This window comes from Enhydra lutris, unplaced genomic scaffold (assembly GCF_002288905.1).
Source record: "Enhydra lutris kenyoni isolate GAN:26980312 unplaced genomic scaffold, ASM228890v2 scaffoldscaffold32, whole genome shotgun sequence".
Classification (NCBI taxonomy): domain Eukaryota; kingdom Metazoa; phylum Chordata; class Mammalia; order Carnivora; family Mustelidae; genus Enhydra; species Enhydra lutris.
In genome coordinates this window covers 11,880,460-11,902,738 of record NW_019154116.1, presented here as the reverse complement: position 1 = coordinate 11,902,738, position 22,279 = coordinate 11,880,460, and the positions used below count along the sequence as shown (strand labels likewise).

Below are 22,279 nucleotides of genomic sequence, written 5' to 3'. Positions count from 1 at the left end.
GCCTACTCTTACAGAGCGTTATGTCATACATTCTGCTCTCCTGGGAGGGGCCCTGGGTTTTATTTCATACCTGCCAAGCTCAGCCACTTCACTGTAGAAGGAGTCAAAGTTGTCTTTCCAGGTCACCATGATCCCATCACTCCCTGGACCTGCAAAAAGAGCATCATCTCCCCTGAGCTTGGGTTATGTGGCGCTTCCTGGGAAGAAGTCTACAGGCCTGCGCTGTCCAATATGGCAGCCACACGCGGCTACCGAGCACCTGACCTGCGCTGGAAGCGTGAATACACGCCGCAGGCCGGGACTTAGGACGAAAAGAGATGGATTCACGGGACAGAAATAAACACACGCTTCCTTTCCCATTATTTTCCCACTAGCATCTCCAAGGTGGGAGTCTTCTACCTTCCTAAGCTCCTTTAGCTTCTGCTACTGATTTCTTACAAAGCAAAAATCACCTGCATAGTTTCTGTGACATCTTTCACAAATTAGAACACTGGCGATTCTTCCCTTTTAAATTCAAGATTCTCCTTCTTCCTTGTGTCATGATCCAAGAATCAGATCATTTCCTTTCTCTGGTTTAATGAGGTTAAAATAGCTGGGGTGAAGATACATGGGATAAAAATGCTAAGCCAGTTCTGTTCATTGTCTACACACAGGGCGCTCCCGGACTCAATACACCTTTTAGGTCAGATTCTTATTTTTGCTCTTGGAAGCAGTTTCCTAGAGCCGGGCAGCTGAAGGATGCACGGCAATGTCAGCACACGGCTGGCTTCCGCGGAACCAGAGCTGCAAACCAACTGGTACGTGTCGCCTACTGAGTATGTACTCAGGTCAGTGCAACCAGTGGGAATTTAAGAGGGCCTGAGATGTGGGTTCTGCCTCCAGGAGCTCATGGTCTGGCCAAGAAGAGAGAACAAGGCCTTGCTGGGCTGTGGACAGAGCAAGGGCTTCAGACCGGAGTGACACCGGTTCCTACCGTGGTTGCCCTGCGCTCCTAGGAGGGATGCTATTAGGTCTCAGTGAGGCACAGAGTCTGCACAGGCCTCAGCCACGCTCCTTCCTCTCCTTCCACAGTCTGCGAGAAACCAACTTATAGGACATTCCCTCAGAGCCAAAGTGTCAACTGAGCAACTACGTAAAAGAGAAGTCAGATACGAGAATGTGTTTTGAGCACTGTGAGATGGAACACACCATGTTCCAACCTGGAGGATGGCACCGGCTGCTCGGATGCCCAGGGCCTGCAGTCAGTGGCCTGCACCGTGCACCTCCCCGAGACACCCTAGACATTGGGGTCTGCCACTTGCAGCTCTCATTGGGAAGGTCCCACAAGTGACTTACTGCCAATATTTCAGACCCTCTTGAGTGTGTTTGCGCAGGGGTGGGGTTTCTGGACCTGAGAGTCTGGGAAGATGCGTGCCCCTGGCTCAGGGGTGTTGCTTACCCAGCACCCTCAGACTGGCTGAGGATGAGGCTGAACCCATGTCGTTCACAGCGATGCATGTATAGATGCCATCATCATCTGTGGTCACGCCGATGATCTTCAGAGTGGCCTCTCCCAAGTCACTGCCACACAGATAACAGCACACTGTGAGTCACAAAGGTACAGCTCCCCCAGTGACCATCCCTACCCTCTCTCCTTTGGGGTCACAGAAAATGACAGAGGAATACTGACAAGGAATTTCAGTGGAATTTTAATTTTTTTGCACACCCCAGTATGAAATGCTCCCTTGTGGGCAGCGTCAGGGTACAGAGGGCAAGTGAGGGGTGGACTGTGGTGGTCACAGTGGACGGAGGTCATGCTCACTGCCAGCGAGATCCACCCTCACCTGTAGGAGATGCTGTAGTGACCGTCGTTGTTCAAGGTGTTGTGTTCAGGGCCCTTCCAGGTGATCGAGGCCTTGGGGCGGCCACAAACTCGACATCTAAGAACAACGGTCTCTCCTGTCTCACACGTGACCTCACTCAAGGGAATGACGAATTCTGGGGGAACTGCCAGAGAAAGGAGTCACTGACACCTGTCATCCTTGGCTCCCTTCCCACACCCACCAATCCCAACAAGAATGAGAACGAGTTGTCGCCCATGCCCTAGTACCCCAGAAAACCTGCTCCCCAGGTTATGCGCCAGTGTTCTACAACATGCCCCATAGACCCTACACTACGCAAAAGCAGAGGAATAAGATAACAGAACTCACCGTCATATATGTAATTGGGGTTGAGAAGCTGAAAAGGAAAAAGCACACGGATGTTGGCCAGAAACATGAACTGCTTTGAGATATGTTACTTTAATTCCCAGGCTACAGATGAACAGCAATACAACTTGACTTATGTGGGTCTCAAAACAGAGCACATTTTCACTGCCTTTAAGCGCTCTCAAAAGCCTCATGTCATACAAATTTCAGCGAGTTTTTGTTTTGCTGCCCACAAACACAAAAGAGCCTCTTGAACTCAGAAATGTCCATTTTCCTCATCCAGTGGGCCGGGTTCGGCTGGTCCCTGGGCCCCTTCCTTCTGAAGAGCGGCCAGTGCCCTGACCTGAGCCCTTGTAGTCCCCTTAGGGTTGTGCAAGCAACCACCCCCCAGCTAGGTTTAAGGCAGTCGGACGGGAATAAAGCTGACCGAAGCAAGCACCGAGGAAACGTGCTAAAGCCAGTGAGCCTGGGTGTCCAGCCTCCAGTCACTTCCCGGCAGTGCGCAGCGGGCAACTGGGGAAGTCAGTGCCACGGCTGCTTCACACGGTGTACTTGGGAGAACCTGGCTCTGCATCACCAGGGCGGCTGGCAGCTTTCTTCGCAAGCTACATGTGCACTGGTCAGCGACGCAGGTACCCGGCGACTGGAAACGCGCATGTGCACCTGTGCCGGGAGCACGGTCCCCGTCAGCCCTCTACAAAGCGGGAGCTGCCGACAGGGCAGCGGGAGGTGATGGTGGGAGGCAGATGGCGGCAAGTGAGGCCAGGTGCCAGGCCCACGACTCCTCCTGGGCCGCCACTAGCCCAGCTGCTGCCCCGGGAATGAATGATGTAGGCTCCTGGGCCATCACCAGCCTTGCCCTGGGAATGAATGATGCAAGCTCCTGGCCGTCACCAGCCCTGCCACTGCCCCGGGAATGAATGAGGCAGGCTCCTAGGCTGCCACCAGCCCCGCCGCTGCCCCGGCAATGAATGAGGCAGGCTTCTGGGCTGCCACCAGCCCTGCCGCTTACCCGCAAGGATGGCCAAGGTTCCTGGAGATGCTCATACGCACCTTCACAGATACCTTGTTGCTGAGCCCCTCCCGCGACTTCCGATAACCGTTCTCCAACTTGCCTTCCCGCTTGCCGTCTTTATCTTTTTTCTCAGATTTTTTCCTTAAACGGAGTGCTGTGTGCCAAGATGTTGACTTCCTAGGGGGAAAATAACATGTTGGTAGTGTTATATCTTTCCAGTGTTCAGCAAGCGATTCCTGAAAGCCTTAGAGAAAAGCTGAGTAGCCCACTTAAGGATTTGGGGTGACTGAGGCTCCCTGGCACCAGTGAGCTCCGCTGAGGGAAACCCGCCTGTGGGTCTCAACCATTAGAAGGGAAAGTAGCTCTTCACTTTTGAGGATTAAAAATACCAAAGTGCTGGTAATGGTCAATTTTATGTATCAACTTAACTGGGCTATTGGGTGCCCAGAAATGTGATCAAACATTGTTCTGGGTGTTTCTGGATGAGATTAACATTTTAATTGGTAGAGTAAAACACACTGCCCTCCACAATACCGGAGGCCCCCTCCAATCAACTGAAGGTTTGAGTAGAACAAAGAGATGGGTTTCCCTGAGCACAAGGGAATTCTCCAGCAGAATGGGTCCCCAGCCCGCGGCCCTCACTGCAGATTCCGACTTCCTAGTCTCCATAACTGTGTGAGCCAATTCCTTACATTACCTGCTTCCTCCCTGGAACACACACACACACAATCTCTCTCTCCTACTCTCCTATTGGTTCTATTTCTCTGGAGAACCCTAATATAAGGCCCAAAAACACTCTTTGATAAAACAAAGTACAAAACGGGAATCTTGAACAATGTGCTAGAATAAAACATGCCTATCAAGGAGAAACAGGACAAGGGGATTGAGGAGAGGCTCTCTGTAGCCTGAACCCAAGGCCCCTTCCCTGTGGGACTGTAAGGTCCAAACCCGGAGGTGAAGGGTGGTGCTGGGATGCGGGCCAGCCTGAGCTGCGAACCCAGACAAGGGTCCTCCATGCTTGGAGAGGAGCACGACCACTGCCACACTGCCTTTGGGTCTGCTGGTCTGGGCTGATCCCTACCACAGGTCAAAGAGATTCAGGGAAGGGCAGGGTTTTAAACCAGCACCTGAATTCAGTTTTCTTTAAAAACCAAAACAATCGGGCTCTCTGCTCCGCAGGGAGCCGGCTTCCCCCTCTATCTCTGCCTGCTGCTCTGCCTACTTGTGATCTCTCTGTGTCAAATAAATAAAATCTTTAAAAACAAAACAAAACAAAACAAAATTTAATACAGCAAAACTGGTCATTTCTTAACTGAATGAACCTTCTAGAAGAGGTGAGGCGTGATGGTGATGGCACCACACAGATGTTCACCGGCAGCTCCCGGAATGAGAGTGCCCGGCTGCGCCCTTGGCATAGCCGGCTAAGGAGTTAGAGGTCCTTGGGGAATCCTCATCCCCAGCCCGAGACCTTCGGAGACTATAGTACTATTGTAAATACCCTAGTAGCTTAAAAAGGCTGTTTGCAAATGGAGTTATTAAAAGAGCCCGTCAGAACAAGTCTGAGAGATGAAGGGCCACCCCGTCCTCACTCAGGGGCTCCACACTGTGCGCAGAGATGAACTCGCCCCGACAGACGACGCTGCTGCTCTCTCGCTGGACCTCCCGCCTCCCAGGGCCTCTAGGCCTCCCTCGCGCGCAGGCCCCCTGGCCCTCGGCTGGCCTGCCAGGGACTCACTTGAGAGTCCCATCGGGGTTCTCCATGATGACTGCACTGGTATGCCCCAGGACGAAGCCTGGAATCCAGCCCTCGGCTGCGGGGCACTGGTCAGTGGCGGCTCGGAACACCAGAAACATGTTCTGTTGATTGCTGGCCAGAATTTGAACGACCTCTCCTTGATAGACGTTTATCTCATCCTCCTTCACTGCCGTGTAATCGTGTGTCACCAACATGGTGGAGATGTTGCTACTGCTGCTACTTTCACTCTGGAGCGGGAAAGACCAAAACAAGAGGCAGAGGGGAACTGAAACGAGATCTGATGTCATGAACTCGCTTGTCAGCACGCGCCGCAGTGTGACGACCCAGAGCAGGGCTCACCAGACACGGAGGCACCTGCCCTCCTCTCCATGCTCTCTTTAGTTATCTTTGTGCCTCTTTTTGGGTCATTAAAAATCAGGATTTCTCTAGAAAGCAACGCAAACAACAATCTAGATTCAATCACCGCAATGATGACCCTTTGCTTTTGGGAGCTTCATCTACTGTCTTAATCCCATCTTCCTTGCACCCTCCAAGGAATGGCTCAGTCCTCCTGTGGATGCCATGCTGCCTTGTCACTGGGACTACCAGGTTCATTTAAAAGAGTATTATTACATTCAAAGGCCACGGAGAGTAGCTCCTCAGCTCACTGACTCAGCGGATGATGGAGCGACCCCAAGTCTGCCAGAGAAAACGTTCCCCGAGAACGCATGTCCAAGGATCCTGACAAGCTGCTGACAGGCGTCATCACTTTTACCTCTTTCTCCTTTGAAAAGAATGAAGAACACCTGAAAAGGGAATCAGCGCTATTCTGCTCTCATGGATAGTTACTCTGCCTGCTATGTGGCCCTCAGTGAGCGGCCCTGATCTTGCACGACTCAACTGTCCCGAAGGTGCTGTTGCCACGGGAACACAAAGATTACACAGCATTGCAGAGCAGCTGTGGGCACCGCTGGCCCCATGACTCAAGCTCCAGGGACAGCCTTTGGCAGGAGAAAACCAATTCTCTTCTGGAGTCCTAGCGGGCCCCAGTATCTTGGTTCACTGTGTGTCTCTAAGGTCCACCACGGTGACGGACACGTAGCAGACACGCAGTACATATTCAGCGACTCAATGAGGCAAGACTGCAAGAGTAAAACACAGATCGTTTCTGAAGGCCACCTACCTAGGCCCACAAGCTGAGTGGTGTCAGCTGCTGAGTAGAAGAAACACAAATGGCAAATGGCAGTATTTGTCCCCAGCTGTCATGTACCAAGTGACCCTTTTGTTCCAGGGGAGGAGGAGGAAGCTGACACCATGGGCACATCCTGAGCTACATCTTGCTCAATGCCCCCTATCAACAGGTGGGGCGCGGGAAAGGGCGTCGTGCCCTGCTCCTGGTAGAGCTTGTCCTCAGAGGCCCCCACCAATGATGTCGTCTGGCTGCTTGCGGGTCCCCTGGGCTCCGAGGATGCTAGCCTCTGCTGGGCTCTTGGGTGCCCAGGGCAGCTCCCAGGTGGCATGGTTGCAACCGTCAGCCAACCCTGCCACGTGCCTGTCAGCCCTGGGCTACTGAGCTGGTGTTAAGATGCGCGGGAGCAGAAGGGCGGGCCGCCGTTAAGAAGCCAGTGTGCGGAGGATTCTGGGGTGCGGAGCTAGGACTCTGGCCCCAACGCAGCAGAGTGCCAAGCTCTGGTTCTGTCTCAGCTGAGAGTCTGTTGCAGATTCCTGCTTCTCGTGGGTCCCCATGCTGTCCACGTTAGGCTACCGCCTGTGCATATTCATTTATGCCATTTTATTCTTTTAGCATGTACTTTATTCTGACTTATATAGCAACACCCAATAGTTTCGAGATCACAAAGCCAAATTTGCTGGAAAATGCAAACAAAAAGCAACTTATGTGGCACAGCTGCTTTTGGCCACAGAGCATCCCAAGCTCTCTCATAATTTTGCCACAATAATTAGTTGCTATCAGTATTTTCTGAACACCCCCTACGCGCCAAGCTAAGTATCAAGCATTTAAAATCTGTCTCCCTTAGTTGTCGAAGCCACCTTCCCAGCTGGCACAATTATCACCCCCTTACAGAAAGGGGGGTTGGGCATGTGCGTGGGCCATCTGGTCTCGGAGACGAAGGCAGGGGTGCACTTCTACCGCTGCCAGGTGGGCAGGTGCAGACAGATTGTGCATCCACATTTGGGGGCTGGCACAGTCACCATGTGGGTTGGTCCTCATCCACTCCACTTCTGCTCTCAGCAGAACTTTCCAGAAGGTGCCCATGAAAGGAGCAAGATGAACCCAGGCCATGGGCTGGGCACAGCTGCTCGGCTGTGACCGCAGACAGCTCCGTGGAAGTAGTCAAGAAGGAAGGTGGTCACTGCTGACCCACTAGGAGGATAAGATGACCCAACTGGGTAGAAATGGGGCAGGGCGACAGTTGCTTTTAACCAGAACACGTAAGAGTCCTAGAGGACATGTTCACATCCCCATTTAGGCCCCTAGTGGTCTTCCTGGCCTTCCAGGGCGTTTCCGTAAGGCACTCTGACTCCTCAAAAACACTGGCATCTCCCTTTCCAGGCTACCTACCACCTGAGAAAAAGTGAGAAGCAACTTTTGCAGCCTAAAGCTGAAACATACGGCACCTGTGACTGTGCCTCTGTCTCAGGGTATCCTGGGAGGGAGCCGGGTGGTGACGGTGAGTTGTGTGTGCTCTCAGGCGACCCGGGGACCAGCGTGGCATCTGAGTCGGAGCAGCTGAGATTCATTCTGAAGCACAGACTCTGAGCGCTCCTCATCCGCGGGAGGGGAGTGTCCAGGTGAGGAGGAGCTCGGGAGCTGTTCCCCAGCCTAATTCCCCAATCTGCAGGGGTCTCAGCTGTAAGGCCAGGCCTGCCTCCCGAGTATTCAGCCAGATGTGGACAGGCATGGCATCCCTGCGGACCTCTGCCTCTTTTCCTCTGGCTGAAGGCGCTCACCCGCTTTCCTAGCATTTCAGACCCAACTAGGGGCCAGGCTACCCTGCCAGGTCATTGTAAGGCACCCACAAAGACGACACGGGTCACAGCCACTGCAGCAGACGCCTGCCTGGACCACTTATTTTAGCAAATAAAAGTCAAGGGCAAGGAAGTGTACCAAGACCCATTTCCTAATTTCTTCCTCAATTAAATATAAAGATTGAGTTTAACAAAATACGTAACAAATAGGAAGAAAAGAGAAGGCCACGTCAACCCAAACAGGACATTAACAGAAGTCCAGAAAAAATTAGAGACATGCAAAAGCTAGATTTGTTTTCATAAAGAGAGACACAGACCCTTTTAGGGAAATGTATTTAAAAATTTATAAAGCAATCAAACATACACTCGTTGGAACAGTTCTATTCTCTCACGCATGCCTTTAGGAAAAGTGTTAGAGGTCAGGCCATCTGCCGTGTAGGAAAACAGCTGGGTAGGATAGTGAGGAAGCCACAAAATGGGGGAGAAACCCACCACAGCAACCTTTCTGCTTGAGGACACAACATAGGTGTGGGCAAGAGGAGGGCGAGGAAGCCCGGAGCGCCCGCAGCGCGCCCCCTGCTGGGCAGAAGGCAGGATGGTCGCGGCCGCCGGCAGGAGCCCGGGCTCCAGAGGCCCTACAGCAGTCTCTTCCAGAGTGAAAGTTGGGGGAAGCAAGTATTTCCACTGGAGAGATTCCTTTCCCCCCATTTTGTCTGCTTAGTTTGCTGTCAGTTGCTGTTGGAAGTTTTCTTGAGGGATTTTTTTTTTTCAGCAGAGGAGTCAAAAATGCTGCAAAGATAATTTAAGGCATAAAAGAGCACAACCAAGCCATGAGCAGAAAGCTTGAAGTGTACAGATTCCAATTTAAATAGGAAGTAAACAGCAGGGACACTGACCCCTCTAAAAAAAACATGTGTGAGGAAAGCAGGGGTAAAAAGGAAGTTCCAAGGTATTCTGCTGGTCAGAGAGCGTGAAAGACGCACAGGTGTTGTGTTCAGAAGGTTACCGGTCTGGCTTCCCGGATTAAGGAGACACACACAAAGCAAGGAGCGAGTTAGTAGAGACGAGAGCAGCGCTGTTCCCGCGGCAGGAGGGGTTAGAAGGCGGCTGGTCCGCAGGCTCAGGGCGCAGAGCTGACCATTGCAGACGGTGCCGGCCGGAGGGCCAGGAGTTAGTAGGAGGAGAGCAGCGGCCACGGGGAGGTTTAGAAGAGCTGGCGGGACAGAGGCAGTGGGGCGGGCGGGCGCAGGCTGCCGGGCGTTCTTACCCCGTTGCTCTGGGTGGACTGCACGGACTGCTCGCTGGCCGAGGAGCACGTGCTCATGCGGTCCGTGTCCTTGCCGGGGGCCGTGTGGCGTTGTGCCTGCCGCTGGAGGGAGTCACTGTCCCCCGGGAAGGTGAAGGAGCCCGGCCGGCTGGCGGGGGAGGCAGGGATGGAACTCCAGAAGGAGCCCCCCTTCTGCAGGGGGCTGCTGGGGGGAAAGGGCTCCTTGCCGATCGGAGAAGGGAACGCGGTGGCCACAGGCGAGTTCAGAGGCGAGACGGCCCCGGGCCTGGGCTTTCCTAGGGGCAGTGAGCCCAGGCTGCTCCGCGAGCGGCTGTCCTCCTGGTTGGCCCGTGCCTCCTTGGCATCCGCATCGCGGCTGGCGCCGGTGGCACTCCCCGAGGACTTCCTGGGGCTCTCGATCACCTTCATCTTGGGGATGTGCTCGGAGTCTTGCTGGGGGCCTTCGGGCTCTCCCGGAGCGTGCCTGCTGGGCTGGCCAGGGCCGGCCTCCGGGGCAGGGCTGCTGCCGGGAAGGGGCGGTGCAGGGCCGGGAGTGGACATACCTGACATCTTGTCTGCCTCTGCCTGGCTCGAGGCTGCAGAGGAGACCAGCACGGGGGAGTGGTGTCGGACAGGCTGGGGGATCCGGGAGGGTCTGCTTCTGCTCGAGCTGGGGAGGCCGCTGCAGCTGCCGGGGCCGGGGCTGGGGTTGCCGCCTCCGGCGCCTGGGGCCCCGCCGCCGCCGCTTCCCCCGCTGCTGCCCCCACCACCGCCACCCCCGCTCCCGCTGTGGTTCCTCTGATACTCGATGGGTGATGTCAAGGCTGTAAAGCAAGAGACACACAGAGAAAAGATTGTCAGGGAACCAAGCAAAACATCCTCAGAGGGCAAAGGAGAAAGGCACAGGATCTCACGGAAACGGTATTCCGGTCCTGAATGCCCCCTTCCCCAGGCAAGTGGGGGCTCATCCCCAAGCCTTCTAACCACGATGACCTTTAAGCTCCCACCCATCCTGGAAGCAGCGGACAGACACCATCCATCAGTAAAGGCAAAGGTCTTAAACGCCACTCGTCTATCGATGAACAGCTTACGTGCATGGGAGGTGCGCCTGCGTGAGTGGCTGCGGCCGAGAAGGCTGAGGAAGCACCAAGTGTGTGAGGACCGACAGGGACAGCCTGGGAGCAGCGAGCAGAGTTCCTGCATCCGTGCCAAGTGGAGGAGGCCAACGGCCCGTGTGGGAGAATCCCAGACGGCAGCGGCTCCCACAGAGTGGGAAAATTCAGCCCAGCTGCTATAAAGGTCTTCTTTAAACCCGAGAGGTCAGGAAAAGAAGAACCCGGCTGGGAGCTAAGGAATCCCTTGGTTTCCCTGCAGGCTCGCAGGATGGCAGCGTTAGGGACCACCTCTGCTTTGCAGATTTGGCACAAGAAACAAGGGATGGTAAAGAGCTCCACAAAGACCCCCGCGGGTCGTGGAGCTGTCCCATCTCCCCCTCCGGCAATTGAGTTTGTACGTGCTTATCCGCAGGAAACTGAAGGGAACGTGCCGAATAAGATATGGGGAGATATGAACACAAACTTTCGAAGCGTTAAAACCTTTGAGAAATAAAGCAATTAGGCAGAACCCCTTCCTGCCTGGGAGGCATCAGGCAGGTGGGAACAAGCATTTTGTAGCCCAGTGACATTTTACTAAGTCTGTCCTGGCCATGGCCTCTTACTGGAACAAGGGGCAAGAGGGAAGAGTGTCACGTGTCCAGAGCTCCCAGGCCATTCCAGATGGTGCTCCATCCTCTGGAATCGGTCCTTCCCGTAGACTGAGGACATCTAGTACAGTTTCACAGCCTGGAATACTCTGGCTTCCAGTTTGGGAGGCAGTTCATTTTATTTTCAAGACGTAAAAGCTGACCGAGCCCTCCCAACGCCCGCCTGCTATGGATGACCAAGCAACGCGTCACTGCAGCCTGCACTGGCTGTCATGGCGGCAGAACTTTTTCCTACATTCACAGGGATGGTCCCCGAACCCCCACGAGCCCCATGTAGCCAACCACAGGTGTAAAAAAACGATCAGTCTTGCTTAACTACCAGGCAGCTGGCCGCGCCTTGTCCCAACCTGCCTTGCCCTTGATTTTGCACTGAATGCCTGTGTTCGTGACTCTTGAACATCATGCAGGTGTGAAGGTAGTTTTAGGGTGACAAAGAAATGACAACATCCTGTTGGACTGGGGCACAAACAGAGAACACGAACATGGAGAAAAGGGACAAAGAGAAGGCATTAAATGAGTTATCTAGTTTCCGGCCGAATTCTCAGAGCTCATCAGTGATGGCCCAGTTAGATGCAGAGTCAGAGTCAGCCATCAACAAGGGAAGCAGGAGGCAGTTGCAGGTCACCCACAGAACGAGTCAGAGGAGTTATCTAAACCGTAAGGTCAGTATGGTCACCCTCCTGTGGAGAAGACACAGCCCCTAAGGTGCTTTGCAGCTTCCTGTCATCTCTCATGTCATGGAAGCTGGGAAGGAAAACTACAGGTCTTGTTTTCTAACGGGAGGTGGGAGGTATGAAAAAGCAATGCAAGCAAAAGCAAGTTTCAGAGGTGCACTGGAGAATGTCTACACTATCTGTGTCTACTTCTGTCTGCTGCCTCAGTCTTTCTCAAGCACTCCCTTCCCAGGACAGGGCTCCAGGGCACATATGGTGCGAGAGGCCGTGTGGACACGTGCCTGACACGTGCCCAGGGCAAGGGCCTGCTGGGAACCTTGACTCTGCCACAAAGAATTTGTGGGGCCTTAAGTAACTTACTGACCTACCCCGTGCCTCAGCTTCCTCATCTGTAAAGTGGGCTAACACCAGTACTTGCCACCAGGGTTCGTTGTGAAAAGGAACTGAAGTAACACACAAGTGCTTGTTAGGACAGAGCCTGAAACACAGTCTGGGCTAACTCTGTCTGGTTATCATAAGCAGGACGCAGCAGGAGAGAGAAGAGAAACAGAAATGTGTACCTCCAGCAAAACACCCACCCAGTAACAGAACATACATTACCATTTAAAAAATTGCGCTGGTTTTCTAAAATTTGGTTGATTTCATGGATCCAAGTTTGCCGGACACTTGGACTGGATGAATGTAAAACGAAGGTCTCCACCACACCACCCGTCCTCGATGTCAGAGCAAATTTACACGGATCGTTTTCCACATTTTCCTCCAGGCAAAGGCAACTCACCTTAAAAAGAGTAAAGCATTATTCACAATGGCCAAAAGGTGAACGTAACACAAGTGTGCGTTGATTGATTGATGGATAAAAAAAATGTGGTCTCTGGAACGAGGGATGGGGTATTAATCAGCCTTAAAAAGGAAGTACAGGCTGACATATGCTACAGCGTGGATGAACCTTGAGGATGTCATGCTTTGTGAAATAAGCCAATCCCAGGAAGACAAATAGTGTTAGGATTTCTTATAGATGAAATAAGACTTTGAGTGGTCAAAGTCACAGAACCAGAGAGTGGAACGGTGGGTGCCAGGGGCTGGTGGGAGGGCGAATGGGGAGTGGTTGTTTCAAGAGCACAGAATTTTGGTTTTGCAGGTAAGGAGAGTTCGGAGGTGGACGAGGGGATGGCTGCACAGCAGTGTGAATGTGTGTAATGCCACCGAGCTGCACACGGACAGATGGCTGAGATGGCGAATTTATGCGTATTTTACTATAATAAAAACAAAGCACATTTATTGCCACTGGTCAGGTGCAATGATGTAAAGTTCCTCCTATGTCAAAGTTGAAACAACCAGTTTTGGGTTGAGCTGTCATTTTTACTGCCTGGGATATCATCATCTTGAAGCTTTTCAATGACTTTTCAAACTCAGAGACGAGGGGATTAACTAATAACGTGAATATTAACTAGAAACATGGGCCTAGAAATTACCTGATTTCAAACGCATTTATGATGAGCCAGTTTGTGTATCCCTCCCTGCTCTGCCCCAGGCATAAAATGACACTATTTAAAAACCTTGACTATTCATAGGACATGTGTTATGAAGTTATATGTGATATTGCACGTGGGATAGTTTCACTGAAGCAAGAACATAGAATTTCTAAGCTGCTGGAGTGGAGCGGAGAAGTCAGAAGCCTTTTGGAAGAACAGGTAAGATGTCCAGAGGATGGAGGGTGCATAGTGACAACCTGGGGGCCTCTAGCGGCCTGGGTGGGAGGGCTGGAGGATGGTAGGAGATAGAATAGGCCCGAAGGTTCATAGAGCCCAGCTTGAGTGCCTCCCTAGGTTCTGATGGGCAAAAGAGCCTCCTGTAGCCCAGAGCAGGAAAAAGTAGGAAGGCTGCTGTAGAGGCCGACAGAAGCCTCATGGGGAGCGGGATGGTGTGATGTCCCACCTGTGTGCTAAGACCTTAGGGCTCAGAGGGCCTAAGAGGGTCCCTGCCCCTGGTCCTGACAGGGAGCCTAGCAGCCCAGGGTAGGAGGCCCTAACACAGGGAAGCACATCTCCCTTCTCAGCTCAGGGCCTGCATGGCTGCAGAGGTGGGAGGAGCAGGGATGGAGATGGGAGCTGGGAGGGGGAGGGGAGGAAGACAGACTGCATCAGGTCCCAGCAAACAGTCCCTGGGAGACCAGGGACTGTTTGCTGGGACCTCAAGCCCTCTTCCCTGCTTTTTTTCTATCTGGCCCTTGGTTTGTCCCATTTATAGGACTCAAGGCCATCTGCAATTATTTTGTCTGGTTACTTGTGTCTCTCCTTCATCAGAGAACTAATTATTCGAGGGTGTGGACTGCCTGTCTGGTTTACCCCCGCGGCCCCATGCTGAGCACTGAGTGCTCAGTGTGTCTGCATTGAGCGGAGGAGAATAAGACGACACTGGGAAAGCTTTTTGCTTTGGCCTTACAACAGTACTCCAAATCTGTGTCTCTGAACATTGTACATGGTTCTAGGAAAGGGGGTACACAGGAACTAACCAAGACAAAGTCTTCTCATCATGGTCACACAGAGATGTGTGTGAACCATGAGCCACTTCAGAATGTGGACAGTACAGGGATGGAGTGAACTTTTAAAAGTTCTAAAACGTCTTAGGAAAATTTTAAAATATTCAATAAACAAAGGATCAGGACAGATCATCACTGAAAAGGAAACAGTTTATCAGTATGACGGCTATGTGTATCAGCACAATCACACATTACCTTGATGCTATTCTTAAACAGGAATCCTGGCATCGAGTAGCCCTTTTTTTTATCAAGTGGTTCACTGAAAATGACGATCTGCTCAAAGAGGAAAACTCGCCTCTCTTTACAGCGAGGCAGAAGTCCCGAGTCTTGGTCTGTGACCAAGAATGTGTCCTGTAAGAGCAGCTTGCCCTGGGCAACAATTTTACCCTAAAAGGGGGGGCAAAGGAAAAGGAGAGAACATTTCATTCTAAGTCAAAGTATCTGTTTTTTGTTGTTGTTGTTCCCACAGAATGTGTTTTTCTTCTATTAATTTATAGAGCTTAAAAATTTCGTTTATTGTAATGAGTTCTTAGCCCCAGATGGAGTAATCATCTAGATAAAATTCTTGCCAAACTCTGTGTAAGTCTCTGGCCTCAGTTACGAACAAAGACAGAGTGGATGGAAGTGTATAGTTTGCACTGGAACAGGTTCTCGAGGCGCAGTCCCTGGGCCCAGCTGCACCGGCATCCTGGCAGGACCCTTAGTAATGCACAGGGACCTGTGTTTTCAGAATCCCTCCAGGAGAGTCTGTGTGTGCTTTCCTGAGAACCACGGCACCAGAACTTTACATCCTAAATCTCTAGTAAAACAGTAGGCAAGAAAAGCAGAAATGTGTCCCCTTTCCTTACTTAGTAGTTGAATTTGTGAAAATTCTGAGTATCTTTAAGACACTAATAAGGCAATATATGTAATATCAATAGTCTGGCAACTCATAGAAACGTCAGACTAACAATGCATACAATGAGCCTGAAGTCAAGCTTCCAGGGAGAGTGGAGGGGCAGGGGTCCCCTGCTTCCCACTACCTGCCAGGGAAGGCACCTGCCACTACAGCAGCGGAGGGCCCACGAGACAGAGCAGGTCCTGCCTATTTCCGCCATCAGGCGCTGGGTTGTGAGCAAAGGAAGGTCGTCAAATAACAAATCAAATACACTAAAAGAAGTTGAAAGAAAAGATCAATCAGGTTCAAGAACAGTTAGAGGAGAAAGAAAACCAGGTAGAAAGGATCAGCTTTCTACATGTGGAGGTAAATAATGGAAGACCAAAGAAAACGAGGGAGGCCGGAGGAACAAGCGCAGGGGGCAGCTGCATTACATCAAACCCTTGCAGACGCCCCACGTTCATCATGTCGTTGCAGCGCTTGGGGACTATGCACATGACGTCCACGGCTCTCTGCGGGGGGAGAAAGCAGACACACCAGTCAGCTCCCTCGGGACAGCTGGCGTGTCCACCCTCCGCCCCACCCCGAGTCGGGCTCCCTCCTTCCTCCCCCACCCCAGGGTGCGGAGGGCACATCCAGGTGGAGGACAGACCCCTCCTAGGGACAGGCTCCTCCGGGGTAAGATGCTTGGGAGACACTGGAGACAGGGGTGGGGAGGATTAAGTGAGGGGCCTGGGAAGTACAGGGTGGGCCCAGCAGGGGATGTAAGTACCTCTAATTCTGACGTGTCCAGGCTCGCTTTTTTGGAATACTTGAGGAAGTCCTGCAAGGAGCACGGAGAGAAGGACATGATAAGGGCAATAATTGCAACAACAGCCACTAAGCTTTTTGCTCGTTCCTGCTAAGTGTCTCGGTTGTATGTTCTCGCTGCTTCTCCCAGTAACACGACGCAAAGACACTCTTAGAGGAGGATTTTGAGCCACAGCAGGGTAGTCAACCAAATCTAAGCAGGTACCGGCTCCTCTTTTACTCCACGACGGCTCTGGGCTCCATGGATACCTGGCTTCTAAGTGTGATAACTCAAGGACTCTCCACATATTACAACACTTTCGTCATGGAAAACTGTGTGGCTTTGCCTTTAATTGCACTGACAAATTTAAACCAACCAAGGGCTTCTGAGCTCTGTCAGAGCCAACAGAAAGCAAGAGGAGGGACTGAAATTTTAATTTTACCCAGGACCCCAGGAAGATCAGAAAACCTGAAAGGCCAAGAAAGCCAAGGAAAACCATTAGCATTCAACGAACTGTGATGGTGAAAAAAGTTTACTTCAAGTGACGTTTTGATTCAGAACTTGACGTAAATAAAAAATCGAGGAAATAGTATAAGGTGCTTTATTAGACTTGAAGAAATTTACTCTGAAATATTTAAAATCAGGAATCAGAAGACCACTTTAGATTTTTTTATAGGAAAGATTCCCCTCCCCCGCCCAACCCTTCCTTCTCCTCACCCGTCCGGTCCCCTCACCAAACCAAGTGCCGACCCCAGAGTCTGCAGCCAAGGGTGCCCATGCAAAGCCTCACCTTCAGGAGCAGCTGGTACTTCATGATCCTCTGCACTGGTTTGATTAACAGATCTGTGAGCTGCAGCCTGTGGCCCAGGCGCTGCTTTAAGTCCTGTGGTTTTAAAGAAGAAAAGAAAGACGCGTAAGTGCTGCCTTTCAGAGGACAACTGTTGAATCCCTGCATGGGTCAGAAACGCTAACTACCCAGCAGGAAAGGCAGGAAAGGCGTGGGGTGGGGCCAGAGGCCTCGCGGCACAAAAACCAGTCCGGGTGCCACCAGTTTGCAGAATGGCCTCTTCCAACCTTTCAGGGCAGTTTTCAAAATAGTCTTTTTTTGCTTATTTAAAGACCTTCTTTCACTTGGTCTCTTTTATTCATATAAACACACGCTTTATTTTTAGGCTGAGAGTTTAGATCATGAGTTGTTGTGAATCTGTAAAGAGCCTTACGTTCAAAATTGCTTAAAAAACCCCTTATTTTAACAATGACCCCAGTCTTCTGAAGGTTAATGGATACACAATCAGACTAAATTCATATTCATTTCTCTAATTTATAGGAAAGGATTACTTAGTTCCTAGGATAAATGATTATTTTAGGTTTGGGACATCAACCGTACACAGAAGATTCAGAAATATTTGTTTCTTTCTTGGGTCTTACCTCAAAAAAGGTATCAATGTATTCTGAGACAATGTGCTCAGACTTTGGTTTATTTTGACAATAAACTATGTACATGTGCAACCTTCTCTCCTAGGAACGAAAAAGGCAAACAGATGGGTTAAAACAATCGGAAGTTCAATTAGAATATAAGAGCACACGCAAATGTCAGCACATACATCAAGGAAATTTTCTTAAAACTGTGGTTTAGGCCTGTGGGAGTACATTCCAGATGCATGACTAGGCCAGCATTCTGCTTTGTGGCTCCAAAGGCCATCTTTCCTCCTCGCCCCCTCAGGTATTTCAAACCCCTCGCCTCACCCGGCAGTACAGGGGCAACAAGAGGACATGGTTCTTCATGTTAAAAGGAGAATTACTGCCACCCATCCAAATGGCCCAGGGCTCTAGGACGCCTCGTTGACTTTAGCAGGGAAGAAAAAGCTCTTTTACTTCGGATGCTGAAGGCAGGGAAAACGTACACACTGAGCCCTCCCTTAATCCGATGATCCTCAAAGTGTGGTGTGCCCACACCTAGGGGTCCCTGTGGCCTTTCAGGGAATCCAGTGGGTCAAAATTATTTTCAGACTAATATTAAGGTAAAATTTGCCCCTGTCTTTGTGTTACCATCTCAATGATGTGCAAAACCAGCCAGCACCTGACAAATATTCACCACTGCACCTTTGCAGAAGACTGCCAGTTCCACCTCAGAATGTTCTGGCTGCAGTCATAAAAATCCATTTAATTAAAACTCAACCATGGACTATACATCTTTTTAACATTCTTAAGACAAAAGAGAGATCCACGTAACACTTCTGCGGCATACGATAGTGGTCTCAAGCAGAAGCACTTGTGACGCCAAGCTGCGGGCCGCCATTTTTATTGAAAGGAGGAGGGACACAAACTGTATTTATACTTGGGTCTCTGACAGTCATCTTCTTGAACATGAACAAAAGAAGCCTGTTGTTTTCAAGGCAAACCAGCAGTACTGTTGATAATGAAACTCTGAGTTTTTAAGTTAAAGATGAGAATTTTGGAAAACATGGTATCTGCCACTGTGAACTTAATACCTAAAGACTGGTCTAGAGAGAGGGTTGGTGACATCAACAAATCTGACTTTTTGATACTGTGTAACAAAATGTCTCCGCATCTGGAAGCTCTAAATTGCTGAACCAGTATTTTCCAACTGACCAAGGCACAACTGCACAAGCTAGTGCATGAGTGGAAGGCTGCCCGTGGGAGGCGCTTCCAATGAAACAGGAAGGCAGAAGTCCACCATAGAGCTTTCCAGATTCCCTGTGGCAGCTAACCTTTAAGATACTATTACGTGGTCGAGTTCTGGTGTGGCATCTCAGAAAACTGCCCCTAATTATTACCTGAAAAGAGTATTAAAATACTTGTTTCTTTTCGACTCTCTGCTTATATGAGGATGGATTTTTTTCCATGTATTTTTAACCAAAAAACCATTCCACAACAGAATGAATGCAGAAGCCGATATAAAAATCCATCTGTCTTCTCTTAAGGCAGACATTAAAGAGATTTGCAAAAATGCAAAAACTTGTATCACTAGCTTTTTATAAATGCAGGAATTTTTCCTTAAAAAAACCCATTAATGCTAACACACTTATTTCAGATACACATATATATTTAACTACTACGTTAAACCTAAACCTAAACCTAAACTGTACGTTTAGGTACATCACTATCGTCACTAAACAACTGTTTGGCCACAGATATCCCCAAATGTTCCTGCTTCAAGTCTGCCTCTGGTCCCCCCTTCGGACCACTCTGCACTGCGCTGAGCTGAACAGCCAGCTGGGGCTAGGTGACTGGGAAAGCACGTCATTTGTGTGCAAGAGTGGGGTTTAATTCCAATTTGCTGACACTACACAGTTTGATTTGATTCTTAACACAAGCACTTTTGTAAATAACCGGTGAGTTCTCCTTTAATCTGAAAAACCAGTCACTGAACACGACGATATCAGAAGAGAATATAAATAAATAACGTTATTGTACTGACATGTTTAACAAAAAGGGATCCTAGTTTTTCCGGATCTTCAAGGCACTTCTCCAACTCTCCTAAAAAAAAGCTGGAACAAGAAGAGAAATATTAGAGCCATTTCCAACTCGGCCTTCTGATTTTAGTCAAAATAGTCTGTTGTAACGTGAGCAATTGAGAAATGTCAAGTATATACTTAAGAAATCGAATGTGCCCAGAAAACATTTTGTTAGGGCAGGAACCAAGAGAGATGTACAGGTGAAAAAAAGGCAAAATGAGACGATCCTTTGACCAGCGACCTTTCCTTCTCTTAGACAATCAACATTTTTTGTCTCACTTTTCTTAAGGACACAAGCAATAACATATCATGGCTGAATACAGAGAAAAAAAGTTTCAACACAATTGGTCATTTTTATTTCTGAATACTTGAGTTTCATTTATTTTTATAGCCACTTTTAGGAGGCTCAAATTGAATAATCGATACCTCCCCGGTGGTCTAGTGGTTAGGATTCGGCGCTCTCTCTCTCAAATTGAATAATCGATATAAAATACCGAATATGTTACCTGTGCCAGTTTTGTAACATTTTCCCAAATATCATCCAAAGTAACCTCTCGGTTATGTATAGCAGCTCCCATTAGAGACAGAAATCGGGTATGAAAGCAGCAACACAAGGGCTGCGGACAAGCACTCTAGCGCTTCTGGGCTGCACTCTCGAAGACACGTGCCCCCTTCAGTTAGTACTCACCCACGTTGACCTTTACATCTGGTATTTTATTAACCCACAAACCAACGTATCTATTAAGGCCACATCGAATTTTCTAGCACTTGGGGTTTGATTACAGCTGTGCACACGCTGTTCGGCCCTATCTTCAGGGGCAACTTCTCTGTCTGGTCATCCCAGGAGCACTGTGCTGTTCCCTCATTCCCATCACGGCTTCAAAGCCAGACTCGGAGGCAGCAGACTACAGAGGAGCACCGAATATCCCCTTTCTAAAATCAGGTTCACTGTAGGTTCTTGGGAAGTCTATAGTCAATAGAGCGATCAGTTATGCTGTGACTGCAAGTGGCCACTCACCTGTGAGTTGACTGAATTAGACATTAGGGGGATATGAAAATGATGACCCTGTATCCGGGTTCAAGGGTTTTACATTCTTTCTTTCTTTTTTTTTTAATTAATTAATTTATTTATTTATTTGACACAGAGAGAGAGAGAGAGATCACAAGTAGGCAGAGAGGCAGGCAGAGAGAGGAGGAAGCAGGCTCACTGCTGAGCAGAGAGCCCAATGCGGGGCTTGATCCCAAGACCCTGAGATCATGACCCGAGTCGAAGGCAGAGGCTTAACCCACTGAGCCACCCAGGCGCCCCAAGGGTTTTACATTCTTTAAGAACAGATGAATTTAGAAATAATAAAACACTACTAGACACACACTCTGATAACTCCTCCTATTGGCACAGTATTTTAGTTTCAAAAGCCCATTATGTATGCTATGTGCAAGGAGAACAGAGCACGTCTGCTTGGAGTGATGAGGTCTAATGGAGAGTGATAATTTGACCTGGGCTTTGAAGGGGGATGGGAACCCTCTCCAGGCCAAGGGGACAGTGATGCACATAAAGACAGTAAAGCAGGTGGCCTGTGCAGGTCATGGGAACAGATCACTGCTGGAATACTCCACAACGATATCAGTGGCTGGCATTAAGCAATCTGCAGATGATTACAGTCTTTTAAATTCACAGTAAGGTGACCTGAAGGGGCCTATGTGCTGTAGCACCAGCCTCCATGTGAATCTCCTTAGTAGGATGGGTATGACAAGGTGCTGGGGTCCAATGTTTTGGGTGCAGTCATGTCTGCTTTTTCCATTACAATTGTTAGAAAAAATAGTATCTTTAAAACTCTCTAACAGTGGGGCGCCTGGGTGGCTCAGTGGGTTAAGCCGCTGCCTTCGGCTCAGGTCATGATCTCAGGGTCCTGGGATCGAGCCCCGCATCCGGCTCTCTGCTCAGCAGGGAGCCTACTTCCTCCTCTCTCTCTGCCTGCCTCTCTGCCTGCTTGTGATCTCTCTCTGTCAAATGAATGAATAAAATCTTTAAAAAAAAAAAAAACAAAACAAACAAACAAAAAAAAACCTCTCTAACAGTAATTTGCATTTATTCAAGAGGTGGCTGCGTTCTAATTAGAAACATTTACTGACACTTAGTCTACAGAGACGGTGTTCTAAGTGCTTTGCATGTATTAACTCAGTCTCTCTTCATGAAAAACCCCATGAGGGGGGGTAAGACTCTGACCTACATTGTGTAGGTGGAGAATGGAGGCCGGGAGAAGGGAAGCAAGTGGCTTAAGGCCAGGACTGGGCTCTGAACCCAGGCGGTCAGGCTTGGTGATGGTGCTTCCAGCCATCCCCACGGGCGCTCCCCGGATGCACCAGCAAGCAGAACAGACTCTTCCCCCTGCCATGACATGCTACCACAAAACTCCTTGGCCCATCAGCATCTCTTCTTCTTCTTCTTCTCTTTTTTTTTTTAAAGATTTACTTACTCATTTTAGAGAGTGTGCACCAGCAGGGGGAGGAGCAGAAGGAGAGAGAATTTCAAGCAGACTGCATGGAGCATGAAGCCTGATGCAGGTCTCAAGCCCAGGACCCTGAGATCATGACCTGAGCTGAAATCGAGAGTTGGATGCTTAATCGCCTGAGCCACCCAGGTGCCCTTATCAGTACTTCCTCTGTACCAGCTGCCTCTGGGAGGCCACACAGGTAATAAAAGGAAGGACACGAACCAATGCACATCCTTTCCCATTTGCCTGCCACAAGGCAGTTTAGCAAGTGGTGATGCTGTGTACACCATCACACATGGCAAGTGTCTTACGTACTCTCTGTGCCAGTCATAAATCTGATGGATGTTGCCAAATACAATCTTGTCCTTTCCTTTCATGTCATCAGGAACGCCATCTTCTTTCATAAGAGCCATGTAGCCCTAGAATTGAATGTTTAAAAATAACTTTGCTTCACTGAACATGTCTTGATCAA

At 49.9% G+C, this 22,279-nt stretch overlaps 1 protein-coding gene across 3 annotated transcripts in view; it reads right to left on the bottom strand.

Annotated features, from left to right (window-relative positions):
- LOC111153393 (trio Rho guanine nucleotide exchange factor) overlaps window positions 1–22,279 on the bottom strand; it is a 355,850-nt gene that overhangs the window by 7,041 nt on the left and 326,530 nt on the right. For 2 of the 3 annotated variants that reach the window (XM_022512390.1, XM_022512392.1), the window contains 15 exons: window positions 22,123–22,226; window positions 19,276–19,345; window positions 17,262–17,351; window positions 16,624–16,716; window positions 15,816–15,866; window positions 15,478–15,555; window positions 14,362–14,553; window positions 12,228–12,405; window positions 9,192–10,015; window positions 4,937–5,184; window positions 3,240–3,378; window positions 2,190–2,217; window positions 1,824–1,986; window positions 1,439–1,560; window positions 71–149 (listed from right to left, as the gene is read on the bottom strand). In XM_022512390.1, the coding sequence (XP_022368098.1) occupies window positions 71–149; window positions 1,439–1,560; window positions 1,824–1,986; window positions 2,190–2,217; window positions 3,240–3,378; window positions 4,937–5,184; window positions 9,192–10,015; window positions 12,228–12,405; window positions 14,362–14,553; window positions 15,478–15,555; window positions 15,816–15,866; window positions 16,624–16,716; window positions 17,262–17,351; window positions 19,276–19,345; window positions 22,123–22,226 (2,459 nt within the window). Of the gene's footprint in view, window positions 1–70; window positions 150–1,438; window positions 1,561–1,823; window positions 1,987–2,189; window positions 2,218–3,239; window positions 3,379–4,936; window positions 5,185–5,311; window positions 5,320–9,191; window positions 10,016–12,227; window positions 12,406–14,361; window positions 14,554–15,477; window positions 15,556–15,815; window positions 15,867–16,623; window positions 16,717–17,261; window positions 17,352–19,275; window positions 19,346–22,122; window positions 22,227–22,279 lie in introns of all 3 variants that reach the window. The other variant, XM_022512391.1, reaches the window with a different exon arrangement.